We start from the raw sequence: 13,634 nt of genomic DNA on the forward strand, positions 1-13,634 counted from the left end.
AGCCATAACAGAGGCAGTAATCCACCCAAGCTTAGGAGTTAAAAATTATTGAAAAGTGAAATGTCACAAAATTTAAATGCATTATTGCAACATCCCCTCCTGATTTCATACAAAGTATATTAATTGACATTGCAAAATAGTTTTGACTATACTGGTGAGCCATGACTCCAGAAGCAGTTAACAAGGCCCTACTGGATGGAGTTATCTGCAGTCGCTGCAAACACCCCTCATTTGTGCATGCAACTGCTGTAAAGCTTAGTCTATATCTAAGAACAGAACTAAATCAAGACCTTGAAATGAAAAGGATATTTACCAAATACTGGCCAGCTCAATCTGTATTTCAATTACATGTGTGAATGTATCTGAGCAGAACAGAGGAAAGGGGAAGAATATTCATAACCATGTCATTTATGGGGTCTGGCAAGTCTTTCCTCTGACAAAATTACAAAACCCAAAAACTCAACAAAAAGCCCAGCATATATCACTGTTCAAGTTGTTCGGGGGTTTTTTTAACCTGAGGTGAGCACAGAATTTCAATGAAATTCAATTTGCAAGGGGGGTGAGGAACTTCACTGTGGAAGTTTTACTCCTGGAAAAGTTCTCTGTGCCATATCATGAATGCTACTTGAGTTTCTGAAAAGTCCGGGTTGAACAACAATCAGTGGTTTTGATTTACAGTGCTTAAATTAACCCTTACTTCTGTATTACTGTGCCCTTATTACAAACATAAAATGAAGGAAAAAAAATATTTTACCTCAAATAATCCTTGCTTTTTAACAAGGGAATTCCCTTCTAGTGTCCAAAAGTAAAGGTGTGATTTTCCACAAGTAACTATTATATTTGTATCAGTAGGGTGAAAATCTGCAGCAAATACAGCCTCATTAGAGCACTTGAAAGGAAAAAAGAAAAACATTGTATCAAAATTTAAATTTCAGAGAAAAGTTGGGTTAATTGATCAATTCCTAATTTAAGAAAAATCCTGAGCTATTCATTTCTTAGTGTAGACCAGAATACTTTGAAGTGCAAAGATTTTATGTTTTTATAAGTTAGTATCAAAAGTTATCCTTCAAAACTACACCAGATAATGAGAAGTTCTACACAAAAGATTAGCCTAAGAAATTTCTTTTCTGCACACACTCCTGTCATAGCTCCCTAAACTTTTCTAATCAAATCTGGAATGGCAATTAGAAAATTTTTTTAAAAAACCCAACACATTATTGGGATAATCCCAACAGTGAGCAAAACCATTCCCTTTCTTTGTGTTCTTTGCCTTTTGCAAAGTGAAAGCGTTAAAGAGGCACGGTGTGGCAAACATGGAAGGCCATTTTACGACAAGGAATCCAAACCTACATACAAACATGCAGTACAAAATATCTTATTGCAACACCTTGACATCCGCCAGCTTTTCTTCCTTCTGCCAGTCCCACACAGAGAGCACGTGGTCGTTTGAGTCATCCACGGCGCACAGGCTACTTCCCCCATTCTGAGGAAAAAACATGGAAAATGTTAATTCATCCCAAAGCCAACACTAGAAATGTGTACACACGTATTCCAAATAATAAAATACCTTGGTGTAAATGAAAATATTTACACATATTTACATTTTAACCATTATACTTCTGGTTGTCCCACAGTTCTCCGTGAAACACAGTAATTTATAGGACCATTGAAAAATAGGGCTAAAAAGGGATCTGGAAAGGAACTCTTGCAAACTTCAGATAAACAGTCTATCTTAGGAATGGGATAGGTTTTCACTTTCCAAACACTCAGCGATGGAAATTCCCAAGGCACACTGCACATCATTATCTATGCTGTTAAAAAAGCTTTTGCAGATGATTATATTGTGTTTGTTTCTTTGTAATTTAAACTAATCACTTCTTGTCAGATCTGCTATGGACAAGGGGAACAATTTTACTCTTTATATAGGAACAATGGATCATAGTCAGGGAATGTAGTCAGAAATCAGAAAACAACTTATTCCTGACAGGTGTCAATTTTTATAGGTCTATCTTCTATTAGTCTTAAACTTATTGACCCTAATTCTCTAGTCTCTCTTCATGCATCATAGTAGCTAGACTTTCACCAGTTGCTACACATTTTTCTGAAGTATGAATCCAAAGACTGGTTGAGGAAATCCAACCAAGACTCCACCTGAACTGAGGGGCGGTGACCAACATCGGTCTCACATTAGATCTTTTCCCAAACAGCAGCTACTTGAAAGGTAATTTTTGGATAATTTTTTTTTTTCCACTCTTTGGTGTTCATTCCTAGCTGTGTGTCCACAGTGGAATAAACCATCAAGTAATGTCTAATTGTTTCCCAACCCAGTCAAATATGAATTTTGTATCCTGTTGCTCCTGGCATCAGCTATGTTAGCTTTGACTGGAGATGAACTAGCTGGAACAGACTGAGCCTGTGGTTACACAAGCACTCCTCTGGCAGCAATGCTGACAGAAACAGTCCTCCTTTTGCCACTGAGAGCAAGGCTGCTTTCTGCTGCCTCCTCAACTGAGTGTCCACAAAAGTTTGGGCTATTGTAGAGTGAGCCTGTCGGAGCAATGGATCAATTCGGGGGGGGGGGGGGGGGGGGGGGGGGGGAGAATGATCCTGCTTCATTCTGTTGATATATGATGCATGATCATATTCCTAATATCCTAAATATGCCCTTTTCTAGTTTAAAACCATTACTCCTCGCCCTATTGTTACACATTATTGTGAACAGTTCTTCCCCTGCTATTTTAGAGGCACCTTTCAGACACTGGAAGGCTATTAGATCCTTCCAGAGCTTTCTCTTCCCCAAGCTGAACAAGCCCAAGTCCAATACCAACTCAAACAGCAACCTAAACAGTTGGAAACAATTGGGATGCATGCTTCCCTCCTCTAAAGAAGCTGAAAGAAAAGGGTTGGAAGCTTATTTTGGTCAACAAAGCTAAATCTTAAAGACTTCAAAGACCTGTTCAGCAAACATTCTTAATACAACTCTTCATTTACTTTACTTACAGATTTAGAGAAAGCAATGCAAGTGACAGCTCGGTCAAAAAACCCCATTCCAATGACATGCAGTGTATTCAGAGTTACAGAATCCCAGACACGCACGTGTGGTGGCAATTGCTGTAAAACAGGCACAGAAATAACAGCTGAACCAGTGGGGTCAGGGGGCAGAGATCAGGATTTTAACAAACTGAGAATGCATTCAAAAATATTTTGATAATTCTGGTCAACATCAAACAGCAAGTGCTGAAAAGAGATAACAGTTCTCTAAAATGTAATTCATTTCAGCATCACAAAAACGGCCGTAGGAAAGAGCTGTGCACCTGCCATCAGGAGTAACGTTCTGTTTACACATAAAATTCAAGGCATAGGTAACATTCCCTCAGAGCATGCGGGGGGGTCCCTCTCCCTGCCCTCTGTCCTTGGCTTCTGCACGACAAGAGCCCCACCCGGGCTCAGCCCGGTGGAGACGAACTGCTCGAATCCAGCAGAGGGCAATCCCCGGAAAGACTTGCTGCTCCGGGTTTGCTTCCGAAAGAGTTAGGAGGTTGAACACGGCATCTTCAGCCTTCGCAGGAATCCAAAGAAGGCCGTGTTTTACTTGCTTTTTAACCCTGCCCTTTCAAATAAAGTGAGTATGTTTTATTACAGCATCAGGGTGGAGGGGGAAAGCAACAGCCTTCAGTCTTTCTTGCTACAAAGTAGTGCTACTGAAGATAAATAAATAAATCAATGCCACTCAGTATCTCAGTTATCTAAATGGCTTTTATGTAAGCTTACCTAGCTATATATTCCACTTTCCCCTCAAGCATCAACATCAGTCCTTTAAAATTTATTTTACAGACACAAAGGTAGGGAATTGTTTTTACAAATGTAAAAAAATAAAATTCAATGCCAGAGATTTCTCCAACACAATAAAAATTAAGAGTTTATGTATTTCAACGAAGTTAATCTTTATATAAACCTTATATTGCATAACTGGGATTTTGTTTCCCTCATTTACTTATTTAGCATATTGATAATCCATTTTTATTCTGAAATTCTTCTTTGACACCTACCAAAAATAGTTTGGCTGTGACATCAGCTGCAAAATCTGCTGAGTGACTTTTTCCTCCTGCTTTTCCTGCCTCTGCTTGTACCCGTTTGCTCACTTGTCTTAGCTGTTTTGAGCAATGCTCATCTTATTCCATTCAAATAAACTCATAGCCTACAGCTAAGCTTTCTGATAATACAGGTAATAAGAGAGAGAGAAAAATATTCTTGCCCAGATGATGTCAAGAGTAAGAATTTTGTTTTCACTGAACAACCCAAAGCCATTCTTATTTGTACTTTGGTTTTGGTAGCTGTGGTCAGACCTGAAGTTGTATAGTATACGATTTAATTTCTCTTGCTTGTCCTCCTTTTCCTCACATCCACCTTCCTTCTCAGGTCTCCTCTACAGAATAAGGCTACAGCTTCATTCTTCCCCATCTATTTTGGAGACTAACTCCAAATTTACCTTTAGTCTGTGTAAGGAATGGAACCAGAAGCCACTGATTCATCTTGCTAATGGAACTGGGTAACTTTGATAGTGTGCAACACACACTCTCAAATTATGTTTTGCTTGTGTTCATTCCTAAAATGTAAGACCAGTTTAACTGCAACATGAAAAGAATATGGTATGTATCTCAATAGCATGTTCTTGAGAAATACAAGCAATTAAATGTTGACAAAGGGGTCACTCACTTTTCCATCCTTGGATGTCCCTGCAACTTGACCTGTTGCTATAGTGATCCTATCAGGATGGACAGCCAGGCTGAAGAAAAGAAAGAGGGCAAAACTTAAAGCCACACATTATGTATTTCATCAAACTTTTACTTAAGCCTGTAATAAAGAGCCTTATTTAGTCATATAAGACACATAGCATACATGTAAACTTTTAAAAACTATGACAGAACTGACAAAAGGATTTTCATGCTCTTTTATTGTGAGCAAGGCAGCAGTATGCTTAAGCCATAATACTGCAAAGCACGTATCAAATAAGCCTCAGTTTAACTTAGGTTGGGAATTGCCTCACCTAAATTTAAAGTGATTTCAGTGTATAACAAGTTTGCAATTTGCACTAGTTATCTAACTTCAGGTATCTCTAGTCAGAGGTTCTGACCAGAGGTACTGACCAGTACAGTCAACACTGTCCAGCAACAATCCTCTAGAACGAATCTATGTGTATCCACGCCAGCACTGATCTGCAGACTGTACTGACCAGATATGCAGCAGGTCTAGTAGTGAGATACCAACTTTCCTCTAGTATTTTTCAAAAGGTAAAAAAAGTCCTTTAGGAAGTAAGAATCAGTATACAGAAATCAGGAATTTTGACTCTAAAATTGAAACTGGGGCTTTAAAAGCTTTTTTCAATGTCAGCTAACATCTCTAAGGAAAGAAAGCAGCCTAGAATTTGTATTAAATCCTGGAGTAAAGTCTCTTTCTGCCCCAAATCTTCTGTGAATGCTTTTTTTCACTGCAGGTGCTTTGCATACAGTTCTAGGGGCAAAGTACCCTGCAAAATGAACTGTGGCAATAATTCATTCAGTTCTATAATGCAGAAAGGTATTCTCTTTCTAATAAACCTGAAAGCTTTCAAATAGCTAAGGAGTCGGAAAATTTGAAAGAACGAAATGAGATGGTACAGGTCCAAGTTAAAAATCTCCTTGTAAAGCAACTAGATCATACAAATAATTCTATTTTATGAAACAACACTTACAATGCAACCAGATTTCATTATCTGGTCTATTTTTGGCTTTAAGGAACAACAGGTGTTCCATCCCTTAATCTAAAGGGATGTTAAACTCATTTCACACATTGTGGCCCATCAGATAATCCAGGTGCTCTTTTTCAGCTACACTCAGCAAGCAAATGGATCCCAACAAGATAAACCATATGCTCATTTAGATTTCAGTTTAACAGTATTGGTGTTTCCTGATACCTAGTCTCCTCTAAGCTTGAACACAGCCCTTTGAAGGCCCTAGCTGGCGTGCCTGCAGGGCAGCAGACAAGCCAGGCTGTCCAGGGCTAGTCTGCAGGGTATCTGCCTTGACACGGACATGCATGTAGACTACCAGGGAGACTGCAGATGAGATTATAACTATTTTGCCAGATAGACTGAGCCTGAAGGACCTGTATCTGGCACCCAGATCCCGGTGAAGATGAATAATTCAATCCTACTTAAAAAGGGAAAGGAGAAAAGTCTAAAGAAGCAGGTAGTGCCAAATCATCCTGAAAACAGAGTAATGAAAATGAATGGATCTACAGATTGCCAGATTTCTACTTTTCTGCCTCCTCAAAGTAAAAATTATGTTAGTTAGGAAAAAGAAATTCCCAAGTAAATAGAAGGAGGACTTGTTAGCAACTGAGATAAACAAGCAGTAACTTGGAGAACATCAATACAGCAATTGCATATGGACACATCCAAAGGAGGTAGCACAGCACATACAGCAGCACAGACTTCAAGGCAGGTTTCAGAAGTGAACTTAGGCTCTGCTGGGGACATATTTGGATGTCCTCAGGTCTGTGCCATCAAATCCTGACATCAGTTGCTTCATATGCTGACTAGGCAGAGCTATAATAGACATCTGACATCATTACCATGACAACAGTCAGACCTTTATTTGATTGTGGAAATGCACTGTGAGGCATTAAGTACCCAACCTAAGCAAGGCTGAGAAGTTAAATCAGATTTTCAAAAGTATATTAAATGAACAAATTATTACCTCCCAAATACTGTTTTATGAAGAAAAAAAGAATGGTTGTTTGGTGACTTACCACTTCACATCATCATTATGACCAGTGTAATGCCTCTGAAGTTGCTCTTCAACATTGAATAACACAACTACAGACGCGATGAAATACACAGTTTCGCCCGTTGGAAGAAGATAGAGATTACTGCGACAGTCCCGACCCCTGTATCCATAGCTAGCGTGTTGGTCAAGCTGCAATAACATTATCTACCAATGAACAATGTTAAATATATGGAAAACCAAAAGGGATTCTCTGCCCCTGCATTTCCCTGAAGTCGGCATCTCTTGGCTTGAGCACAGCTTTATCACTTGGCAGCTATGGGAACTCCTCCCTTGCAGCAGTGAAGGGAGCGACAGCATTTCACAGGCCGAGTAACTGAAAAAAATACACACCCTATGGAAAATACATGGTAAAGGAGACAGGATTTTCTGACATATATCCCTTTAGCATCCTCCAGAATTTGATAAATGCCAGAATAAGGCAATATTCATTTTGTCCCAAGTGTATTTACTATTTACACTGGTTGACTAATTAAAGCTAAAATTTAGACTTGATGCAAACACTAATAAGTCATTTAGTAGATGTCCCTGCATTACATTAGGATTGATTGCATTATCCTTTGTGCAGGTTGATTGATTTCATTATTCTGGGCATTACCAGCCAGATGGATATGAAACCGTAAAAGGGTTACATCACCCGTTCCAATTTATTTTTGTAGTATTTAAAAGGCAGTGGCCCAGATTCTGATGCTAGTCATATCAGCACTAATCTAAAATTAATCCAATGAAATAACTGGAATTAATCCATAAATAATCTCATTTAGACCAAATGTTAATTCAGTCAAATTATGCAGTTTTATTCTTCTGAACAGTCATTAGGGACTACAACTATTTTGGCTTTCCTTTTTTATGGAACAGAGAGAAACAGCATTAGCAGAATCTTGGCAAAACCAAAGTGCATTCTAATTCAGTCAATATGGAGAAGCTGGCTGCAATAAATATATTGAGAGGTACTGAAACCCCAATTATATGCTATTAAAAAGAGACTTGTGCACTATTCTCTACGGTAACGGTAACCCAGTCAAACTAAAACACACACATTAACTATTATCCTTACTTCCTGCATTATGTCATCTTACTTCTAAAGTAGGAACCTAAATAAGAGCTTGTGGTTTATTTTTGTCTAATAGAGGCTACAGAGGTAGTGCTGCGCATCCAACCATCAAGATGTGCATTCAAAAACGCAGCTTTTGGACTCCCAAATTCAAATATTTCAGCCAAAGGTTTTTCAAGTCTGAGATACTCAAATCTGATCACATGTAAACTACCAACATTTTCCAATTACAAGGTATTTACTATCAATTTTGAATCTATCTGTAAAGGTTAGTTACTACTCTAGATTGTTTACATTTCTTTAATGTGTGGCCAGATACCATCATCAACTGAACCCAACATAAAATTTCCCCAGTTCAACAAAGTACAATCAAATTTATAATGCACTTAGTTGAAGCTAGCTTAAGGAATTGATTTTTTTTTTTAAAGTGAAGTAAAAACATTATACAGACATTCATAAGGAACAAATGCCTGTGCATAAAAATAGCTATTAAGTGGAAACGTTTACATTCTTTCGGGAAAATATCTTTTCTTTACAATTCTTCCTGTGGGGAACAATGCTGCATTCAAACCTTCGCATGATTGCTGTTGTCACTCAGTTTCTATCAGCCTTTTTTCTCAGATGTAAACTCCTGGGCTTGATCTCTCCTCCTCACTCTTTCCCACACTTGGATTTGGTGGCTTCAACTTTGATTTGGTGAGTTGGCACTTCAGGGAATGTTATCTTGACCTTTTCTTTTCGTTTGGCCTGCAGCTTTTGTTTCAAACCTCCTCCTTGTCAAGTGAGCTGATCTCAAACAGGCTCATGCAGACCATTGCTCCCACCCTGATGTCCCTGGTGCTGATTTCTTGCTCAGATTTAACCACCTCTGCTCCAGCCTCCCTCTCACCTCACCACTCGACATTTGTTTCTTCCTGTCTGAATATATCGGAGGTGGTCTGAATCTTTTTTGTCTTACCAAAAAAGATACATGGTCACATGACTGTAAAACCCCTTTAGGGTTCAGACATGTCCCAAAATCTACACAAATTGGATTTCCTTCCCTCTGATCCTCATCACAGTCTGCTTTGCCCTTTCCATTAGCTTCACCTCCAACACTTTGTTTCACTATTCCCATTCTTACATTGTAAAGGATTTCTGGCTGTCATCCCACAGCCAGGATGATTTGTCCACAACAGAGATGTCTTCTCCTACACCAGCTCTGTTACCCTCTGAGCAAACAGCTCAGCTTCTCCTAATTAACTAGAATGAAAGCCTGCAGTATCGGCTCATTTTCAGCTGTCATCATCCTTCTCCTTTAAACTTCTGTCCCCAGCTTTTCTACTCATCATTATAGTCTAGGAATTGGGCATGGTCCTCTCTGCCTCTCTATTATTTTTTTTAAAGAACTCTTTTATATACCTAGCCATTGGTATAACTTCTAAGAATGATGATTTGGTTTAACTGCAAAGACATTAAAATCTGAAAAAAAATTAGCACGGTATTTTTGGAAAAAAATATGCTTCATCCTCAGTAACCATTCAGAGTTAGAGCATTTTATTAAGTCATACCTTTCCTATTCATAGACAACCTTTATATATAGGATTCTGCTGGGTATTCAGACACACCTGGAAGGACATGTGAATATTCAAACTAAAATAATGCTCCATCTGCCAAACTTTCAGTCATTTAAGTAAGCTCAAGTGATAAACTAATGAGACTGAATTAATAATTATCACTTCTTTGTCGAAATATTAACTTTGGTTTCCATCTACACACTGCTAATGACAATCTGGTTTGGTTTGTGGTTGAGGTGTTTTTTGTTGAGCAAGCATCCTGACCCTTCCTCCCAGACCAGCCTGAGGCCCCCTGGCAAGGGGCACCTTTCAAACACCTCACAATTCCATTGTGATATACAGTGAGAACCTGTACAACAACTAGATGGTAAAATGCTGCAAGCAGTACTTATCCCTCTCAGCTCAGCCGTTTTGTTAATTTTGTGGATTTCATCTCTTAACTCTTCAGCTATTTCTGTGTGCATTACCTATGTGGTTCCAGCAGAGTGGGGTAGAACCTACAGGCCCAGCTGCAACAGGAGTAATACCAACGGTTACTAAATCTGTCATTAATCTCTTGCAAACACAATGGGACTTTGGGAAACTCTCTGTGTGCGTTCTGAAACCACATGCAGTTCTATTTATGCAGCTTCGAAAAAGGCTATTTGCAGCCTGTCTGCTTTTTTATGAAGACAAAGCAACTTCCTATTTGCACTGTTTAGGACCCCCCCCCCAAAAAGAGTACTTTTCTCAAAATAGAAAACCATATGAAGACTTCAACACTCTAAAGAAAGTGGATATTACAAACAGGCTGAGATCTTGATGTATTTATATTTTATCTTCAATCTTCAATTATAAGCACTAAGATTACAGAAAAATGAAATGTCATTTCTTTTTGCAATAGAGTCTATTTTCTCATTATATTTAAAAGTTAAATATGAAAACTTCTGTATGTAAAGAAACATTCATTTCTTTCAAGTTAAAATTCTGTAATTATGTCCACTCAGAAGTCGGTGGAAAATTCGGTTTATTCAGTACTTGCGGTGTTTAAACACAGCCTAAAATCTAAATTCAAAGAGTATTTTATATATGATATCTTACAAATTTTACTTCTAAGCACGTATTGGTTGCATAGTGCTATTCAATTCAGGGCTTATTCAAGTACTGAAGTTGATGATGGCATCCTTTAAAGGACACCGGTGCGCACTTTTTCAAGCACAGTTTAAAACAATAAATTACTGCTGAGAACCAGCACGAAAACCTGAGCTTGTTTTCTGCCTATTCTAATTAATAACAGCAGCTCACTACATTTTTACAATATGCCTAGTTTAATCTTCAGTTAATTACCATGCTTCAGACTTGACCTTCAGGCAACATTTAAGCAAAATCGTTCTTAAGCTGCCACTTCGCACTTGGCAAGGTGCAGATCAGCAGCCTCAAGAAATTAACATCTGTTTCAATGGAATGGTGCTTCACTAATGAAACCAACCCTATTAATAAAGATCTTCATTTTGCTGTACTTGAGCTCAAAAAAAATATTTCAAAGAAATCATTAAGAAATGATTGCTTTCCAGTAGTCCTCTAGCACAGAAAGGATACACCCATTCCAGTTTAAGCCTCTTGGCTGGTAGTTCTACTTTTGCTTCCAAATTGTAAGATTCCACTTGCTCTTTGGGCATGTACATGGTAACAGGACGTCCACGAAGAAACATTTTTACGTATCCTTCCTCTACAAAAGGTCAGAAATGTTTAGTGTTACACAAAAAGAACACATCAGTGGAGAACTCCAGAGCTCCTCCATCCCTTCCCACCTACAGTTTGGTGCGTTACAATTACAGAATGACATGCAATCTCAAACTTAGAAATTAAGCAAGGTTGTTTTCCTAAATCATAATCACTAAGCAGAATTTTTTTTCAACATACAAAGTCCCTTTTTCCTCTAAATATTTTGAGCAGCAGAATCAGAACTAAACAATGTCATGAAGAACTACAAAACTGAAAGGACTGCAATAAAAACTTTTTTTTTTTGTGAAAAATAGTTACAATATTACACTTTTCTTAAATATTAAAAATGAAGGGGAAAACATCAAGGATTACAATTAACGCAGAAATGCCACTTTTAATTAATTTTATTTTTAACGAATATTTACAGTGGAGCATCAGCATCTAAAGTATTTTTCAACACTCAGTTGCATTCTTTGCATCTCAGTGTAAAGATACACTTTACACTTGATACAGTGTTAGAGATACATTCGAAATAAGAAACACAAACAATTAGTAAAAGGAATCATGCTGATGTACATGCAGAAAAGATAAGTGCTTTAAGTATTACTAAACATTGAAAAAGGAATGACAACATTGACAGCACATTAAAAGAAAAGAAAATGACATACAGGAGAAAAGCTACAAAAACTGAATTGGCTGACAGAAGTAAACATTTCTAGAAGAAAATACTAAGAGTAATGTGTTGTACTGGTAAGATATTTTGGGGGGAGAAAAGCAGGGATTAATAACAGATCTGGAAGTACTGACTTGGGGACTTCATGGGGCTTATAAAACTAGGAGATCTGGGAAATGCCATGAAGGTCTGACTAGGACTTTTGGGAACTGGCAAGGCCAAAGTGGGTGTCCTGTGAACTTCTGGTGAAGTTTGTCCAGATTCAGAACGTGCTGGCTCTTGCTGCTTCATCGGCAGATCAAGGAGTTCAGCCTTGTTCTCATGCGAATCAAGCAGTTTTGGAGTCAGTGACATCTGTAGAGTTACTAGACAGAATAATCGTGGGCACAGAGGAAATGGAAGGGCAGAAGTAACAAAATCATGTAAATGAAAAAAAATATACAATTTAGGACTGTTAAAATTATGCTATGAATTGTTAAATATCATTACAACTATATCACTATTTTTTAATTTGAAAATTAAGGCTTCCTTTTAATTGGAAATATGCTACAAATCCTGACTAAATGAATAAAAATTATTGGTTGAATAAATGAACATCATACCTACGCTGTATTACCTAAATATATGTGTACTTTGCCTTTAGACCAATTCATTTGGGAAAGAGATCTACCTGATCTGTCACGGTAAAGTTACAGTCAGGGCTCTCTAAAATCCCTTCATTTACATCATCCATGCATATAATGAAAACAACAGAAAACTGAATGCTAAAAAGAAGCAACAATAACAATGGTGAAATAATGGTGACAGATGGCTGGAGCTTAAGATGCCTGATAAAATGCTACAATACTAGAATTGTTTTGAAAAATCTAGGCCAATAGATCTGTATTGGAAAATAAACTATAGAGGGTAGAGCATTAAATAGCAGAGCATTACGGCACTATTTGTATGCGCATGCAGCATCTATTTAATGAGCTGGGAACACATGCCAATACAGCCGATAGTGGTGCACTGGAAGTGCAGTGGCAATCCCTGACTAAGCTTATCTAAGGCTGGGAACGATGGAAGTTCAATTCATAGAGCTGCTTTTCTCACCTGAAACTTAGGGGACTCATAAAACTTGCATTTAGCCATTGGAAGCATTTGACCTACTCACTCAAAACTTCTTTTCAGAGTAAATAGGGAGAAACAGATACTTTTGAACAAATCAATCACATGTTAAGGCAGGTGTCCAAAAGTATGGTAAATTAGATCTATACCAAGTATATAAACTATGCTTTCAGAGCAGCCCTCTCTCTCTCTCAGCTACAAAGAGGAACTGAGGGTGACTAGGTCAGGCAGAGAAATTCATACTGTGTATTTCTTTCTAACTTTTGATAATATTAATTCCATCTGCACTGATTTTGTTAACAATCCAAACATATTATCTACATAGCCAACCTACATCCCTTTCCTTGTCATAGCTAAGATTTTAAGACAGCAGAGTTCTAAATGTGAAGATACAGATGTAAAGACAGACAATCATCAAACTACAAAGACAGAGCCATGGCAAAACTGTTAGACAAATGTATCTTTTACACCTGCAATTTTGAAGATTTGAAATTGTTGTTGAAAACAACTGTAAAAATTAACAGTTGCTGAACTGAAATAAGAAGGCACATGAATGCCAGTAGGATCTGCAAAGGAGACCACTACTGATTGCAGGCATTAAACCGTACAAAGAATACACAGAGGTAGAGACTCTCTAAAAGACTTTGCCTTGAGAACAAATATTCTTTGCTTTGTGATCATTGCAAAGCTGAAAGATGCTGATTAATGGCAAAACT

The 13,634-nt window shown here is 37.9% G+C and overlaps 1 protein-coding gene across 1 annotated transcript in view; it reads right to left on the reverse strand.

The window, feature by feature from the left end:
• Window positions 1–13,634, reverse strand: part of EML1 (EMAP like 1) — a gene marked incomplete at both ends in the record, with an annotated part of 53,094 nt that overhangs the window by 17,295 nt on the left and 22,165 nt on the right. The window contains 6 exons of the mRNA XM_084270709.1: window positions 755–889; window positions 1,388–1,483; window positions 3,001–3,111; window positions 4,717–4,786; window positions 6,790–6,939; window positions 11,013–11,142. Of these exons, the coding sequence (XP_084126835.1) occupies window positions 755–889; window positions 1,388–1,483; window positions 3,001–3,111; window positions 4,717–4,786; window positions 6,790–6,939; window positions 11,013–11,142 (692 nt within the window). The remainder of the gene's footprint in view (window positions 1–754; window positions 890–1,387; window positions 1,484–3,000; window positions 3,112–4,716; window positions 4,787–6,789; window positions 6,940–11,012; window positions 11,143–13,634) is intronic.

This window comes from Gallinula chloropus (genome assembly GCF_964237585.1).
Source record: "Gallinula chloropus genome assembly, chromosome: 14".
Taxonomy (NCBI): domain Eukaryota; kingdom Metazoa; phylum Chordata; class Aves; order Gruiformes; family Rallidae; genus Gallinula; species Gallinula chloropus.